Here is a 17,448-nt window from a genome sequence, read left to right on the forward strand (position 1 = left end):
ATATCGCGTCACTTGTGGAGCCTCGTTATGTGGAGCCAATAGGTGCTGCTGACGGCCGCGTGGGCGGGTAAAAGAAGGCTGCGCGCGCATTCCGCTGCTATATAAGGGTTGGCGGTTACCTCACCCCGTCAGAGTCAGTTTGGGGAAGAGCGGTGCTGGGTGAGAGCGCGCTGTGCTGCCGTCATCATGAGGGAGATCGTGCACCTGCAGGCCGGGCAGTGCGGCAACCAGATCGGGGCCAAGGTGCGGGCAGGGGGCGGCGGGCCGGGGGGGCGGCGGACGAGGCCTGGCCCGGCCGTCCGTGACGCTGTTCTCTCCGGCAGTTCTGGGAAGTGATCAGCGACGAACATGGCATCGACCCCACCGGCACCTACCACGGGGACAGCGACCTGCAGCTTGAGCGCATTAACGTCTACTACAACGAGGCCACAGGTAGGACTCGGCATGCCGCCACCGCCCCGCCGCCCTCGGCGCCGCAGTCACGGCCTCTCCCTGTCTTGCAGGTGGCAAATACGTGCCCCGCGCTGTGCTCGTGGACCTGGAACCCGGCACCATGGACTCGGTGCGCTCGGGGCCCTTCGGCCAGATCTTCAGGCCGGACAACTTCGTGTTCGGTGAGTGCGGTGCGAGCAGGGGCGGCGCGGCGGGCAGGGAGCGGCGCTCGCTGCGGGCTGCGCCGCCGCACGCGCTGCCGGGGGGGTGGAGAGGGGCTAATCCTGGCGCTTCCGCGGGCACGGAGCGCCTGGCAGCGTGGGGAGAGCCGCTCCGCAAAGGCACGAGGTGTTGGTGCATTTGACGTTGGGAGAATGCAAATGGCTGCTGCGTCCCTGGCTAGTAAACGTTTTTCTGCGTAGCTTCCAGGCGTTTTAGAGATGCCTGTATGCCACTGTCGCTCTGCACTTGATAAAATGGGAGCATCGCTGTAGGTTGATGTGCCTATGCTTTGCTTGCAAGCAGGAAGCAGTGGCTGTAATTTAATATGGAAATGTCTCTCTTCCAGGTCAGAGCGGAGCAGGAAATAACTGGGCAAAGGGCCACTATACTGAAGGTGCTGAATTAGTTGATTCAGTGTTAGATGTTGTAAGAAAGGAAGCAGAAAGCTGCGATTGTCTCCAGGGCTTTCAGCTTACTCACTCCCTTGGTGGTGGCACTGGCTCGGGCATGGGCACCCTTCTCATCAGCAAAATCCGGGAGGAGTACCCAGACCGCATTATGAATACTTTCAGTGTTGTACCTTCCCCTAAAGTATCAGATACTGTAGTAGAGCCCTACAATGCGACACTCTCTGTGCACCAACTTGTGGAGAACACAGACGAAACATACTGTATTGATAACGAAGCACTCTATGATATATGCTTCAGAACACTGAAGTTAACTACTCCAACGTACGGTGATCTGAACCATTTAGTGTCAGCAACTATGAGCGGTGTTACCACCTGCCTGCGTTTCCCAGGGCAGCTTAATGCTGACCTGCGCAAGCTAGCAGTTAACATGGTACCCTTCCCCCGTTTGCACTTTTTCATGCCTGGCTTTGCCCCGCTCACAAGCCGTGGCAGCCAGCAGTACCGTGCTTTAACTGTCCCTGAGCTAACGCAGCAGATGTTCGATGCGAAAAATATGATGGCGGCGTGTGACCCGCGTCACGGCCGCTATCTCACAGTAGCTGCTGTTTTCAGAGGGCGCATGTCCATGAAAGAGGTTGATGAGCAGATGCTCAATGTTCAAAACAAAAATAGCAGCTATTTTGTTGAGTGGATTCCCAATAATGTTAAAACAGCGGTCTGTGATATTCCACCTCGTGGCCTCAAAATGTCTGCCACCTTTATTGGTAACAGCACAGCCATCCAGGAGCTCTTTAAACGCATTTCTGAACAATTTACCGCCATGTTCCGCCGAAAGGCTTTCCTGCACTGGTACACTGGCGAGGGCATGGACGAGATGGAATTCACAGAAGCTGAGAGCAATATGAATGACCTGGTGTCTGAGTACCAGCAGTACCAGGATGCTACAGCTGAGGAAGAGGGAGAGTTTGAAGAGGAGGCTGAGGAAGAGGCGGAGTAAAAATCTATGCAAATGAACACCTGTAAATTTTGTTTAAAGCTGTATGAACTCTTTCATTCAAAACTTCTCCTGTCTGTGTTGTGTTCCTCTTCCTGTTTCAAAGTCACTCCAAATGCTGTACAGGCATCATTAAAGTTTTTTTTTTCGCAGTGCACAGTTTTGTCTCGTCTGTTCCTTTTGGTAAGCTTTTCGGGTGCTGTTTCCAAAAGTAAGAGCATAGCTGTGGCGGAGGGCTGCAAAACAGTGATGGCATCAGATATCTGTCCCTGTGCCCTTGGCAAACACATTTTTCTCCCTAGTCTCTTAACAGGGTAAATGCCTGTTGCTGGTGGCACTGGCACCGCCTGCACAGTTTGCAGGGAATTGTATAAAATTATACCAGAGTATTTTTTAACAAGCCTGCTGGCAGCTCAAGATACAGTTAACAGCAAGGATGGAAGTCCCCTGTAAGGGTCTAAATTTAGGTACCTGTGTGGGAGCTCCTATTACAGGTGATGGGGCAACTGTCCAAAGTGGTCTGACCTGGAGAGCCTAGCAGCTCTGCAGGCCTCAGTGGAAGCTCCGGCTGGGATGTAGGTGCCTGGAAGCAGCAGCTTAACTCCTATCTGGAGTGTAAACTGGTACTGGCCAGTCCCTACTCTGATAGCATGGATATTTCTGGAAGAAGATAAGCCAGCCTCACCTAGGGCTGATCCTCTGCACCCTTTTAGCAGCATAAACCTAGCAGAGAAGCTCTGACTTCCTGATCCGGAGCTCTCCGTAACAAGCTCATTCCCAGCTATGGCTGAGGTCAAAAGTAATGCCCGAGATCTCCCAGTTTCAGCCACTGGAGCATCCCTTGACAGAATCAGGTTTAAGCTAATACCTAGACATCTCAATTTATTCAGCAGGTTACATAGCTTCTCTTGATCTGGTTAGTACGAACCTGAGCCCAAGCTACGCTATTTTGTTGCTTGAAAGTGTTACCAGCCAAACAAACAGTCACTATGGAGACAACTAGGCTTCAGCGTTAGCTAAACTGACAGAGGAAAACGTTTGCTCAAAACGGGCTCATGGAGACAGGCAAGAACAGCTTGCTCCTCTGCTGAGGAAGTACTGCTGAGCGGTCCTAGTTGTGAGTGAGAGTGGGTTACATTTCTGTAACTCCTAACACAGCATCTCTTACCAGAGTTAACGCTGTTTATCATAAAGATAATAGCTTTTTCATGAGTTTTTCATTAGCTTCATAAGAAAAAAAGCTATTGAGTTGATAGAAAATGACTTTCAAAGAGAAACAGGCGACCAGGTTCAAGCTTACATCGGAGGATGCTTATGTAGAGCCAAAGATAAAAAAAAAAAAAAAAAAAAAACTTTTTTGAAGCATTGTGTAACACTTGATCAAGCAGTGGGGTTTTGTCCCAAAGCTGATTTTTAGATCCCCCCTCCCTTTCACTACACAGATGGGACATGTGTCATTGCAGCACGATTTTGTTTTTCTGTAGCGTCAGAGCAACTGCAGCGTCTAGGCTCAGTGTGTGTCTCCTTCCACAGAAGGAGGAATGTGATGACAGAGGTTGGGAGGTCTGCCTCCTTTTCCTATGCCCGAGGTTGGGAGGTCTGCCTCCTTTTCCTATGCCCGGTACGTGATATTAAATCACACTGTTCCTCTGGGCTGTTTTTGTCCCAAAGCAACTGTTAGAGGGAACAAGCAGAAGCTGTAGAACCCAGTTCCAGGCCACCTCTTAATTTTTTTGGCAGGCCTAAACATGATGATTGCATTAGCAATGTTTAAGCATTTAGCCCTACCAGAACTTCCTGGCTACATCTTTTTTTTTATCCTCCTTCAAGAACTTACCAGCTACGTGTAAAACTTAGGGCTTTTTTTTTCTGCATAGCTTTTCTCAGCTGAACTTTTGCGATGCCGTGTTATAAGATCCATAATTCATCATTCTCCACTCAGCTCAAGTTCAATTTTGTTACCAGTCTGAGTCCAACCTGCCATGATACTCATTTCTTCCCACCTTTTCTTTCACTTCTTCCCTGATTTCTTGTGTTCACTACCATTTTCCTTCTGTTTATTGCATCAAGTACTTATCAGCTTAGGTTGATTGTCTCCAAACTTTCCTCTTGTTTACACATTACTGACACACCAGAGCTTTGCCCTGCTAGTCCAATATCAATTGCTCATTTGTTGAAATTTCAGTCTGCCATATTAATGCTTTCTCTCAAGTGCAGAATTTCCCCTTATCATTGACAAAGCTACTTTACTCAGACCTCTTTTTGCTAAAAAATGACAGTATATTGGTATTGGGTATATTGACTATAATGACAGTAATTAGGTAGACACCACAGGGAAGCCACTACGTCTCTTGATGGCTAACATCATTTTTGCTGCAGTTTTCTTCTCCCAATCTGTTTGTATTACCTATCTTTTGGCTTTTATCAAACATTTTTGGAACAGAAATCACTTTCTTAATGAAGGCATTGTGGTATGTACCATAAAGCAGGTGAGCTACTACTGAGCACTCTTCACTTTTGGGGGGATTTGCAGCTGGAAACTGCAGAAACACTCTGCAGAAGTCCAGACACACAATACGGACCATGGGGTCTCCTACGGGAAAGCAGGGACAAATCCTAGTCCTTGGCAAAGACTAAAAATAAAATTACTTCCAGTATGGAACATTTCAGTAACTGCTCTCCATAGCACTATTGCTACTTACAACAGTACTTTCCTAATTAGTATCAGTGACTTTTGTTTGCCTTGGGCTGATAAACTTACTTGGTACAAAGCCTGTATAGAAAGGGATCAGTCCAGCACTGGTGTAAATTCTGTTGTTAGGCCAGTATGACTGCGGTAGTCTTTTGCCAAATTCACAAACTGGGTTTTGCAGCAAAAACTGGAATTAAAAAAACAAAAAGTATTGTTCATTTTACAATGTAGTTTGGTTACACAAGTAATGTGATTTGACTTTGTGTGAATGGACATATTTAAGCTAATGAAAAGCTAATGCAAAAGTCCCCTTTTCCTCTGATTAGCAGCTGCTTGCAGCCTCCCTTCTCCCACTTACCTTGCCCCTGAACGTGATAGAGGAAAAAGCCTCTCCAGTGGCGAGGCAGGTGACGTCCCCCCTCAGGAGCCCACATCAGCTTTCTGCCCTCAAATTCTGTCCAGGCTGAACTGCATTGATAACTCTGGGGCACCATCCACAAGCCTCCAGGGCCTCGTGCTCATAAACCTGAATTACTGGCGGCCGGCCATCACCGCTGGAGTCGGGTGTCTCGGCTGCTGCGACTCTGCAAATGTCCTGACACCTTCACCTGATGGGATTCGGTGACTCCCACTCACGGCCATGAGCCAGCGATTCCCAGGGTAGAAGGAACAGGGAGGCTTAGAGAGCGTTAGCTAAAGGGAGGCTAAACCATCCCTCCTGCACCCGCCGCATGATTGCAGAGGTCAAACGGAGATAAGGGGACACCTTGACCAACACTGCAGCTCTGCAGATCACCCCAAGGGGCCAGTAAAGCTTCCCCAGCCTCCCAAACGTGCACCCTGCTCTGGGGCAAAGGAGGGACAGTGTTTGTGAGCCTGAGCGTGCGGCAGGGTCCATCGGATCACTCTGGCAACAGCCTGGATGGCCTGGTTCCTGCATCACCCTCAAAAGCAGCACTGAAGCAAGAGGATTTCATTATTGCGCCTGAGGTAGATGTTTAGAAACGATCCATGGCACATCCTAGCACATAACCCAGGGCAACGCAGATTTAGGGCAGAAGATTAGTGGCTTGAAGTCAGAAGCCATCTTAGAACCGTCCTAGGAATTTTTAATGTGTTCCTATTCCTCGCATGCCGTGGAAAAGCCCTACGAGCCAGTGACTCCAGCGCTGCGGGAAACCACCCGTCTCCCACCCCAGCTCACTGCATGGCAGCCCCGGCCACCGTCTTGCAGGGATGCAGGGGCAGGAAGGCTTTACAAAGAGCACAATTAGTTTTGATAAGGTCTGGGCTTGTTTCCAATTTCTTTCATCTGCACAAGGGAAAGTTAAGCAAGGCAGCACAGGTTAAAAAAAAAAAAAAAAAATCAGCAAAACCATCAGGAGGCCACCAGGAAATATCTGCCTGCTGCTGAGTCATTCACACCCGGCTGAGCTCCTCCGAGTCAAAGCAGCCCCTATCTTGGACTTTCTTCTACATCAGACCAATTTGCTCTGGCACAAAGGCACCACAGTGAATCCTAGCGACAAGGAGGGGTAGGGAAATTTGTAGCCTGCTTTTCAATAGCTGTGTGACTGAGCTGATGAATCCTCACTGGCCCCCGTCCAGCGGCTTCTGCATCGCAGTGATTTCACTCTGCTCCTTCGCAGGCAGGAAGAAGCCTGCAGGTCTGAATGCAGCCTAGCTCCTGGGGGAGAGACCGTTTCTGGTCACGTAGGAGGTCTGCAGTGGCATTGCACAGCTCATCTTACAGGAGAGAAGGAAATAAGAGGCGTGCTGTAAGCATATGTCTGCATCCTTACCAAAGGAGGAGAAGGGAGAAGATTATAGATCCTTCCAAAACATTATCCCAGTAAAGGAAAAAGCACTGCAACCCACAGAAGGCAGCCCAGGAAGCCACCCATCACTACCAGGCAGGTAGGAAAGTGATAGGGAAGTGCAAATAGATGGATCCTGCATCCAGAGCAACATTTAAATTGCAAGCCAATAACTTTCCCTCAATAAATTTACTTAATCCCTTTACAAACTCATTTGTCCTCTGTTAATGTCCTAAGGAGATGAGTTACACAATCTAATTGCTTATGATTTTTTTTCAACGTGTTACTTAACAGGATTTTATTTTAGTTGCACTTACAACCCCAGTTCTAATACAACTAATGTAAATGAAGCCACTTTCAGGGTTGCAAGGGGCTCGAGACCAACACGACATTGCTGAAAGGAAGTTTGGGTACATACTCTACCTGATTTCTGTCAAATTCACTCATGGCATCCTTCACACCCTGGATGTAGTTAACACCAGTGATCCAAGTGTAGCGGGGTATGTAACCCGTGTAACCTTCAGATGAAGAGAAGAGAGAACATTTTCTGATAAAGAACATGCAAACCATATGAGGATCAGCCAACCTGTAAGTGGGAGAGACTGGGATAAATACATAATTTTGGAAAATTATAGGGAAGAAAACTTCTAAAGCTCTTCCATCTAAATTGTATAATTAACTATTTCACATGCAAGAGGTATTTTGAAACATTGGTTTCTATGAAACCAATGAAAATTCTGTGAAAGCCTATGAAATGGAGAAAGAAAAAAAAAAGGAGAAAAAAACCCCAAGAATTCCTTACACTGGTGCTTAGCCCTCCTTTTGCTTGGTCTGAAATATTTAGCCATGGAATGGCTGTATTTGCTAGGCCCAGGTGCACAGCAGCTAATGCCTCCAGCTGACGCTCCTCCTTCTCAGAGGAAACTGCCGCGAGTTTCCTTTCCTACACACGGAGCAACACTCTGCCAGCACCCATGGGGAAGTCAAAGCACCTAACACATTGTAAGGTGGCTTTATGTATCTGCAATAATGCGTGTGACGTTACTCCCTGACTCAATGATTCGGAAACCTCTCGTATTTCTAGGAGAGAAGCTATTCTCTCCATGGCAGCAGCAGTTCATCCAGCTACCAGCATTAACGCAGAGCACACGTCCCGCTCTGCGCTCCTGCTTTCTGGAGTGTTTGCTGGCAAGAACTCACTGTTGCAGGGACAGAGTGACCCTTCTGCCTGCCCACAGGAACCTGCGTCTCAGCATGAGACTTGCTGGGGCAACAGCGTCACCAAAAAACCCTGTTGCATCGAGAAGAGTCACAGCATTTTCCATTCCAAAGTGTTCAGAGAGCTGGAGGAGCTGACAAATGTGTCTCGTGGGTGGGGGGCACGGTGACGCTCTTTCTCCCGAGGTGGACACGTACTGCACATAACCTCACTTTTACCTGAAGTGACTTTCTGTTGGATCGCATATGGGACGTCCAGCCTGGGGAACCGATTGTAGCTCTCTGCATCTACCCATTCAGCCACCGCTGGCAGAGTTGCACTTCCAATTTTTACAGGCTCAAAATAAAAGCAGAAGGATAATGAACACCAGTAAAATCTGCTCCCTCCTTTGACACCATAATGTAATTTGCTGACAGAATCTCCTGCTCACAATCATCATTCCTTTCTGGCTTTACACTAAGAGCCAGAAAGAATGTCTGTTGAAGTCAAATTACTGGACAAGATCTGTATATGCAGAGCTTGGGCAAAATACCCCAGAGAGAACAAGGGAAGCTTTCGGTGCTGAGCTCCTTTGAAAATCTCTCCCACAAGCTATTTCTTAGAGCAAGGAACAGGAATGAGTTCTTGGGATTTATATCCAATCCAGCTTTCAACTCAGTATGTCAAATCTCTAATCTCTGCCTTCGGTGGATTTGCACTGCCCCAGCTGACTGTGACACGACAAATGCTATCTTTGGGTCCAGAGGAAATAAGGGGATCAAACAGGTTGTCCCAGTGTCATGCTAGCTGTGCCGTGTTACCCATGGTATTGAGCCCAATGTTATTTTACCGGGTCAAATCACAGTGCTTGTGTTACATGAGGAATACTGAAAAAATTGAGGGAAATCCAGGTGAGTCACGAGAACAGTTAAGAGACCAGAAATATCATGTAACAGATGATGCCAGGAACACTCTATTTTATCAAAGTGAATATCAATGCGTTGGGCTTTAAGTAACTGCAGAGGAAGCATGAGCCTAGCCTGAGAGGAATGGTTGTTTGAAACGTACAAGATCTATTGACTAGACTTTGAAGCTAAAACACAGTCGAATGAGAAATCAAACCATTTTGATTAGGAAGCGTAATCAATCAAAACAATTTCCTGAGGACACTGTGGATTTGTTACTGCTAGAGATGTCACCGTGAATTTGATAGAACTCTACAAGATGCTTTTGACTTTTGCCCCTCGCCAGGCCGTAGGAGGTTCCCTCTCCACATTCCACACACTGAGGTGAACCTTTCCGTGCCTGTGTACCATGTGCAGAGCACCCAACCATCCACCCCTCCGCAACATGTGCCTTTTCCACCCAAAACCTCTTACCTGTTTGATTTCCGGGATGCTGGGAAAGCTCCATCCCTGGACATAGGTCGGGTCAGGTCGGCAGGGAGCCTCTGCTCTCCGCTGTGCGCCACCTGCGGTTATGTCTGGTAGTCGCCCCTCTTTCTCCTCCGCTGCCTGTGGCGTGGTGGAGCGCCGGGACGGAATCACCTGCTCGTACTCGTAGGCCAGCCTCAGCCCAGGGTGGCTGGGCCGGAGCTCGCGTGGCCGAGCGGTGTCACTGGAGCCTGTGCGTGCCTGAGCACAACGCTCTCCCAACCGGCCCTGCTGCGGAGCAGGAGCGTTTGGCTCGAGGGCTGGGCCGAGGGTACTCACTCCAGCCATAGCTTCCCGAGGGGAGAGATCCCCTGCGAGAGAGACAGCAAGTCACGGGAAAGGAGTGGGGCAGCTGGGGCATCCCCACGCAGGTGGCCCTGGGCCCGCTCTGCTTCTGGGGCCAGAGCTGTAGAGAACATGGTGGGGCCTGAGATTCATCAGCCCCATCTGGTGACCTTGCCTGTGCACAGGAGCATCTCAAGAAGTTCAGTCATTTATAACTCAGTCAAGGCCATGCCTAGACCATAAAACATTGGTGGCTTCCCTACCGGCACCAGTGAGCAGTAAGGGAGGAACAAAATAATAAATAAAATCAAATACTTTGCTTCCTTTTGCTGTACCTGTACCACAGACATGGTCCCTGCCCCATCAAATGGGGAATTTGCTTGCTGCCTTTGCTACCATTAGTGAAGAAAAGGGAAAAACAGAGGAAAGGAAATTTAAAAAGGAAGGAAAAACTCTCTAGCTAGTGTACACTGCGAACCGGGGCAGAGTGCAGCACATTGAGACTCTGCAGTGACAGCTGAGTTTGGCAGCTTGTGTCGAACTTTCCCTTAAAAATAGTCCATGACGTAGGTCCCTCGGGCTCCCCAACCCGCTCTGGGCCAGGGACTCCCTAAACCAACTCTAGTTTTCCTTGGCAATTCTGTGGAACAATTGATCCTACTCCTGTAACAATCTTTTCCTTATTGCAAAACACTTTAAAAAAAGAGCAGAATGACATGGTAAACAAACCAAATTCCTTCAATTTTTGTTCTTATAGGTCTTTTTTTTTCAGCCCTCTGATTGTTACTGCCTCTTCCTGAATTCTTCTTTCTTTTTATGTCTGTATTACAGGGAAAAACCCCACAGGCTGGACACTATCCTTTAGCTAAAGCCCTTGCTGCAACAAATCCACCAGAATAAATACCTATCCCATCTAAAACAGCATAAAGTTTGCAAGAGACAAATCCGCTTTGTATTTAGGTTTAGGATCCTTTTACAGTGGTATTGTTAAGGGCTATTACCTGGTTTGCAACAACCAATAAAAGTTATTTTTTCCAAGCTCCTGCACAAGTTTTATAGAAGATTCACCTTATTATTTCTTTAGATTATTACTGCAAATGTAGAATCTACTCCTCTTTTTTGGCCCAGCAGGTCAGATACTCCACCAAAAGAAGAGATGAAGTAGCCGTGTGCTTGAGAAATCCTTCCTGGCTCTTTGTTATCTTATTTTTTTCTTGATTTTGTAAACTTACTGATTCAGATGGGCTGCTGAATTAGGCACAAAATGAAAAGCCAAGAAAACCTTCTCTGTTTGGCAGAGGAAAACATGTGCAATCAGATCAGTCTCCTCCCAGTAATGCATGTCGATCCAGGGGCTGAGGACTGATGGTGAGGAGCTATTTCTGAACACTCCTGCAGCTTGCTGAAAGAAATGCCACATGCAGGAGATGGGGCACCACCTCTGAGCAAGCTTCCAGGAGAACCACTCGAGCTTCAACACACGGATATTTTGTCCTTCCAACCTTTTGTCTTTGTTCGTTATGACCCAATGAGCGAGTGACCATCTGTTTTTCGGGCATCATCACCCTGTTCCTGACTCTGGGGTGTCCACACATGTCACCCCATGCACTTGCTCTATGTGATAACCCCTCAAAATTATCATGGAAGCCTGTGGAGACCCAACATCACTGATGACATCATCAATCAAATGAGCTTGTTATAGCTTCCACAAAACACACCCGTCTGGGATTCGACTGATAACAAACCAACAGCAACAAGGTCTAACAGCAAACAGATTTTGAAAAGCGTTCTTTAGGCTCCAAGTTTGCTAAAGGCAACTACACCAATACGATACACCACAGTGAGATATGGGACCTTAGTAATACCCAATATTCTCCTTAGAAAAGGAATGCCACCCAGTATTAATAAAGTTTACAGTGGAAAGATTAAGGACTTGCTCTCTGACAGCTCTATAGCAATAGGTCATAAAGAAGATATTTTAGCAGATTTAAGTGTTTCTCGCAACCTCTTTCTTCAGCATTTTCACCAACAAGAAATAAATGAAATCAAAGCTGCAAGTGCTCATATGTGACGTAAAGGTTGCCAAATATTACTGAAGACGGGATAATGACAGAGAGCAACTAGTACAACTAGTTAGTTGGGTCCATTCAAACAAACTACATTTTAATTCAAGGGAAATGCAAATCTAGATGTTCAGGAATAAAGCTAACAAGCTACACCTGCATAAAGGAGTCCCATATTTAGATCCACGCTAGCACAACTGGCAGAAATTGGGAAGAGAAGGGTGCATGAGACACCGACAGAGCTGAAGTAGAAGCAGGAAATTCCCCAGGAGAGCGAGTTCACACTTAAACTACTCATCAGTGCTGCTCTCCTGTGGTCCTCATTCTCATGAGAGCTTCAATGTCTCTATGAGAAATGCCACACTGCTGTCCCGGAGATCACCCCTGCTAAGCGCAGACCTCCCTGTGTCTGAGGAACTCTGTGACTTCAGTTACAGAACCTCCCACTTTGCTGAAAAGACCAAGACCTGCCCCTGCTCACCTGGATGCACAGGGATATAATCTGGGACCTCATGCTTGGTCCCCGTGAAGTCCTCTATGAACCTCAGCTTGGGCAGCGGTGCCAGCAGGGAGTGAGGGCTCTTCCGAACACTGGGATCTGTCAGCAGCCGAAAAGTGGTTTTGCCAAAGGTTTCTCCAAACTGGTAGGTGTACTGAGGCACAAAGCCCTCATACCTGAGGAGGAAATCAAAAGGATCATTCACTAATATGACATCTAAAGATATCCTTTCCATGCACAGAATGATATAACTTGGGCATTTTGCACATTTAAAAGAACATACGCAGGGAATATGGGAATGGGCTTTGCAGGGTAGGAGGCCTGTGAGCACGAACATGTTTTTAGCAGAGTATTGCCCTGCAGGCAGCACCGGCACGAGATGGACATGGCTGTGCATGAGCCACAGGTGCGCATGCATGCCTTGGCGCAGGAGCAAAGCCCCTGGCTTGCAACACTACAGCTGGGCGGAGGCACAGGCTTGTGCAGGAACACGGGAGGAAGTCAGGGAAGGCCCCTGCAGAAGCACATTGCGTATGGGATGGTAGGAAATCTTCTAGCGGGAGCACGGCACGAAGCTTGTCCTTCAGAGATCCTCAGTTCTGGTATTAAAACATGCTACAACTTGAAATCTTGTGATCTCCCTTACAGTTGTAAAACACAGAGATTACGGGCAATTTTCAGATGTCTCTTGTTCAATATTAAAACTCAGATAATGAAAAAAAAAAAAAAGTTAACCTGCAAACAATTCTTTCCCATATCCTCCCAAGGAAGCACAGGGCAGGACAGGGCCCCAGCAGCAGGTGGGAAGAGCCACACAGCTGCCGCGCTAGGTTGCAAGGAAACGCTCACAGGCAACTGCTCAGCTCGTGCCGGGGCAGTTCACCACGTTGTCTGAGGACCTTTGTGCAAGGCCTGAAGTGACATTTTAGCACAGTCACACGTGCCCGCCCCTCTTCCCATCGGCGCCATGGCTGTCGTGGCTGGCCTGCCTGCCAGCTGGGGAGCAAGGGAGCCCCATGCTACAAGTAGGTGGGATTTGCCCCATCTGGAGGAGAAGGGTCCTGTTCCCTGCAGGCCAGATGCGTTGCGTTAACTCCCGTTTTTCTGAAGATAAATGGTCTAACCAACCTTGGCGTCCAGGTCACCCTAGTCTCTGGACCAGAGAGACCACCAAGAGGGCAACTGCTTTCCCAAGATGCTGATCTCTCTTCCCTGGGCTCAGGACAGACAGCTAACGTTTCAGCATCTCCATAGCTAATGCTGGGGAAGGAGGATTGGGCTGTGGGGCCCCAGGGAAGGAGCCTGAGCTCAGGTATGAAACAGAAGCTGTAAACGCTCCCAGCATCACAAGTTTCCTAATGGGGATGTTGTTCCTCTGCTGAAGGAGGAAGGCAGAACTACCAAACGCAACATGGACAGAAACGCTCCATCAGTGATCCTGCCGCATGCTTGGGGAAGATGTTGGATGATGCATGAGTGTCACAAGATGATTACTAAGTACTTTCCCTGCCAAATGCATTAAGCAGCAGCTAGCCAAGGTATGCATTTACAGCTGGCAAGCTTCCCCATTCTACAGAGCAGGATCTTTATATCAAGAGCTGGTACAGAAGCTCTGCAGCCCATTTCTCATTGATTTTTCAGTAAGTCTTGGAGCATTAGGAAGCTATGCCAGCAAGGTGAAGCCAAGCAAGAGCGTAAATGACATAGCCCAAATAATTACAGGCTTGTCAGAGAGATTTTGATCATGAACAAAATAATGGTAGGGCTGAGAAAGGATTCAATTTATAAGCAATTAAAAGCAGGCTGATTTAAGGAGCTCGGGCAAGTCAGTCTGGGTTTGCAGGGAATGGATCTGCCCCATAATTGACTGACAAGTTCTGCTGTTGAAAGCAGTAGAGCTTCAGCAACAGACCTGGACTCCTATGTGCTACATGACTTTGTGCACATTGTACATAAAGGTAAATTGTCTACATTGTCTATAAAGGTAAATAATTTATCTTTCTGATAAAGAGATGCACCATTTCTGTAGTTCATGCTCATCCATTTCAGTCACAAACCTCAAAACTCCTATGAGCAGCAATTCAAGGAGGTGCTTTCTCAAGCCTGGGCCTAATTTCACTTTTCTATTACTCAACCCTATCTTCTCAATCATCACTTCCCAGAGCGCCACGTAAACCTGCTCAGCCTTCTTCATGGCCAAGGAACAGGCCTGGCCTTCAGCCCAGCTCCGCGGAGCCTCCCTGTCATGGGGTGGGCAGGATGACACCCAGACAGGACTCACCTCATGAGTTTTACCAGGTCTCCTTGTGGTTTCTCTGTCCTACCAGCCCATTTCTCCTCCTAACGCTTTTGAGCACCATGCGGGCATTTTCAGGCTCAAGCCCCCGAGTCATGCACAGAGCAATGCCCTCAGCCAGCTGTGAACTCTTCCCCAGGCCGTCAGAGGGGTGCTCCAAGCCACCGGGCAAGACTGGGCTGACACTGAGAAAAGCAGTGGCAGAGCTCAGCCTTTTTGGGTCAATGTTCCTCCTCACCTCTTCAGGGTATGGAGCAACAGCCTGAAGAGGAGCAGTCCCCACTGCTACAGTTTGGTATTAGGGCCTTAACTTTCTGAATGCAGAAATGAGGAAGACTTTGAGCTGTTAGTCTATAAGAAAAGATGCCCAGCCCCGACACCCACGGTGTTATTGCTGCCGGTAGCACACACATGGTCTAGCATCACATCAGACAGACAACTGGGACAATGCAACACTGCTTAAAAAAAAAAAAAAAAAAAAAAAGCTCCCAGCTGCTCTGTATTGCAAGGTCTTTCAGATGCTTTTCAGAGTGAGCCGTAGCCTCAAGTCGCCCAAGGAATTTTGGACCAGGGACTTCTGTTGCCCCTTGGGCCATCCAGCCCCTTCCAGATCACCTACATGGGTGCTCGAGATTACGTATCCCAGCATGGATCACCAGGGGACCTCACTGGCACCTTCTCTCCATTTCACCATGAAGCATAACTGCTAATTTCTACCTCATTGATCATCTCTTAACTAATAACTTAGCCAACTACAGCTTTGGAAAAGAAAACAAAGGCTTTTAGAGCAGAACTTTCCAAAAAGTTTTTGAGACACAGCAAGTTCCATCTCCACACAAGGAAGAACATCTTTCCTGTGAGGGTGACAGAGCCCTGGCACAGGCTGCCCAGAGAGGCTGTGGAGGCTCCTTCTCTGGAGATCTTCCAAACCTGCCTGGATACCACCCTGTGCCCCGTGCTCTGGGTGTTCCTGCTGGAGCAGGGGGCTGGACTGGATGGTCGCTGAAGGCTCCTTCCAACCTCAACCCTTCTGTGAGTCTGTGAAAAGCCAACTGTGGAGTAAATGGATGACCATTATCCACATACTCACTAATTTCTTCAAAAAATTGGATAAAGCTAGGAGCATGACTACTCCCTATGAATGTCATATTTATGCAAATATTTATTCAACTTGAATATGCAAAACACAAAGATTTAAACTGGGAGTCAATGCTCTGAATAGCAGCACCAGTAACATCTGGCAGCTTAAAACAAATGATAGAAAAACAGTTTTAAAGTTCCCTTAATGCACCATAGTATAGTCTTGATTTGCACCCTACTATAAGGCCTTATTTCCCCTGCCAGGTCCCAGAGCCCCTTCTCCTTCACAGCACTTTTATATGAATTATGTAATAGCATTCAGAAAAGAAAACAAAACAACATTTTTTGAGTCAAGAATGGCAATTTATCCCAGCCAGATTTCTGCGCTTTGGGGACGAACACCCACACTGGACAAACCCAAGCACTTACCCTGGGATGTAGTGAGGATCGGGAGGGAAGAGGCTGCTCTTCTTCACAGCTGCCATGGCAGTGTGACTCTGCCAGCACTAGGAGGCCAAAGCAGTAGCCACAGAGCCCAGTTGCCCAGACGACCTCTGTGATGCTGGGAGATGGCCAGTGCTCCAAGCGACAACTGCACGCCCAGGGTTTTCTGAATATGACTTCCCCCCCCACACCTGGAAACCTTGGAGGAGAGGAAAGCTTTCATAATATCCAAATGCTTCCCAAAGGCTCATAGCCCTCCAGATGAGTGCCAGATGTTCCCTGTAAGCAACATGCTCATATTCCAAGTGTCCAATGAGCCAGCCCAACTGCACATGCAGCAGCACCCGGTACAGCCCCTGCGCATGAGGTCAGTGCTGCCCAGGGGTGTTGGGCTCCCACTCACGCGTTTCCCTTGAGGAAATCCCTAGCCCAGGGTTTGGGGGCATTATGCAGTCAAGGTGCCTTGTACACCCAGGCTTTCAGAGCCCTCTGGCCAGAGGCAGCCCAGGACGCAGCCTCCCACCTACTGGACAAGTGCTGAGGCTGGCACCAAACGTGTTGCACCAGAATTTGGTGACTGCGATAGCCGCAGAGACCCGGGCCTCTGCAAAGCCCAAGGTGCAGGACGCTGCGAGCTCCCCAAGTGGCCTCAGAAAGCCTGGGCCACAGGGCCAGCAGGAAGAAGCCCCTGGATTTAAAGCTCTATGATTTGGGGATTCCTCCGTTGGTTCAGGTGCCTACACTCTGCCCAGGCTCTATCAGAGGAGATAAAATGCTGACTTGACTCTTGCTCTTGCAGAAGTTCTGGGAGCAACAGAATTTCTGGCCTTAAAAATATCTGAGCTCTGATTTATGGCAGACCTTTACCAGCAACCCCAGGTCTGCAGTGGGTATGGAGGCCACGAAGAACACAACAACTTTGAGTGTTCACAGCAAGAGAGTAAGCAGTCATGAGACACAAGCTGCAACTGGGAAGAGGCGCACAGGGCATAACCACCCTTCCCCAAGAGAGCAGCAAAGTCCTGGGACAGGGAGGTGGCAACATCCTCCCCCCAGGAGATCTTTAATCTAGACAAGGCCCTAAACCAAGTGATGCAGCTTTCAAGTCAGTTCTGCTTTTAACAGACAACTGGATTAGATACCTCTGGAGGTCCCCCATACTCCCCTGCTCAGCTGAATCGTCCTGGAATTCAATATTAGCAAGGAAAAGATTCTTACGGAAATGCTGCACCGCGTTTCAAGGGAGGTCCCACAGCACTGGGATGACCGCAGGCTGTTCTAGGCCCCTCCTCAGCTCGGAAGCAGCCCAGGCCCAGCTTCCCACGTTTCTCAGAAACTCCCTTCAAGTTTGCTCCTTTCAATGCCCAATGGCTGCAAATTAGGAGGTTAAAGATTTACCAAAGAGCTACTGAGCAGCAATCCAAAATGCTTGTACTCACTGCAGACACCTAGGTAAGAAAAATAAAGAGGCAGAAATTCACTGTCAAGGTTATCATTAGGATTTATTGATAAGAAAAACTTTGTATGTCAACATTTCAATGGAGGAACAGCACTTCCTGGCAACACAAGTACAAAGCTGGTCC

At 48.2% G+C, this 17,448-nt stretch overlaps 2 protein-coding genes across 2 annotated transcripts; one reads left to right on the plus strand and one right to left on the minus strand.

Annotated features, from left to right (window-relative positions):
* The first annotated feature begins 118 nt into the window (after nt 1–118).
* On the plus strand, nt 119–2,154 carry TUBB4B (tubulin beta 4B class IVb). The gene is made up of 4 exons (XM_088537680.1): nt 119–243; nt 324–432; nt 504–614; nt 1,001–2,154. Exons 1-4 carry the CDS (start codon nt 187–189, stop codon nt 2,059–2,061), a joined length of 1,338 nt encoding a protein of 445 aa, XP_088393806.1. The 5' UTR covers nt 119–186; the 3' UTR covers nt 2,062–2,154.
* Nucleotides 1,115–15,906, minus strand: CIMIP2A (ciliary microtubule inner protein 2A). Its single transcript, XM_088537682.1, has 6 exons — nt 15,851–15,906; nt 12,028–12,221; nt 8,005–8,091; nt 6,991–7,085; nt 4,820–4,937; nt 1,115–2,294 (listed from the first exon to the last, which is right to left on the minus strand). The coding sequence occupies exons 1-6, from the start codon at nt 15,904–15,906 to the stop codon at nt 2,191–2,193; spliced, it is 654 nt and encodes a 217-aa protein (XP_088393808.1). The 3' UTR covers nt 1,115–2,190.
* Between the last annotated feature and the right edge of the window lie 1,542 nt (nt 15,907–17,448).

Source organism: Tinamus guttatus, unplaced genomic scaffold, assembly GCF_059628265.1.
Source record: "Tinamus guttatus ecotype Peru unplaced genomic scaffold, ASM5962826v1 Tinamus_guttatus_pri_ptg000846l, whole genome shotgun sequence".
In the NCBI taxonomy this organism is placed as follows: Eukaryota; Metazoa; Chordata; class Aves; order Tinamiformes; family Tinamidae; genus Tinamus; species Tinamus guttatus.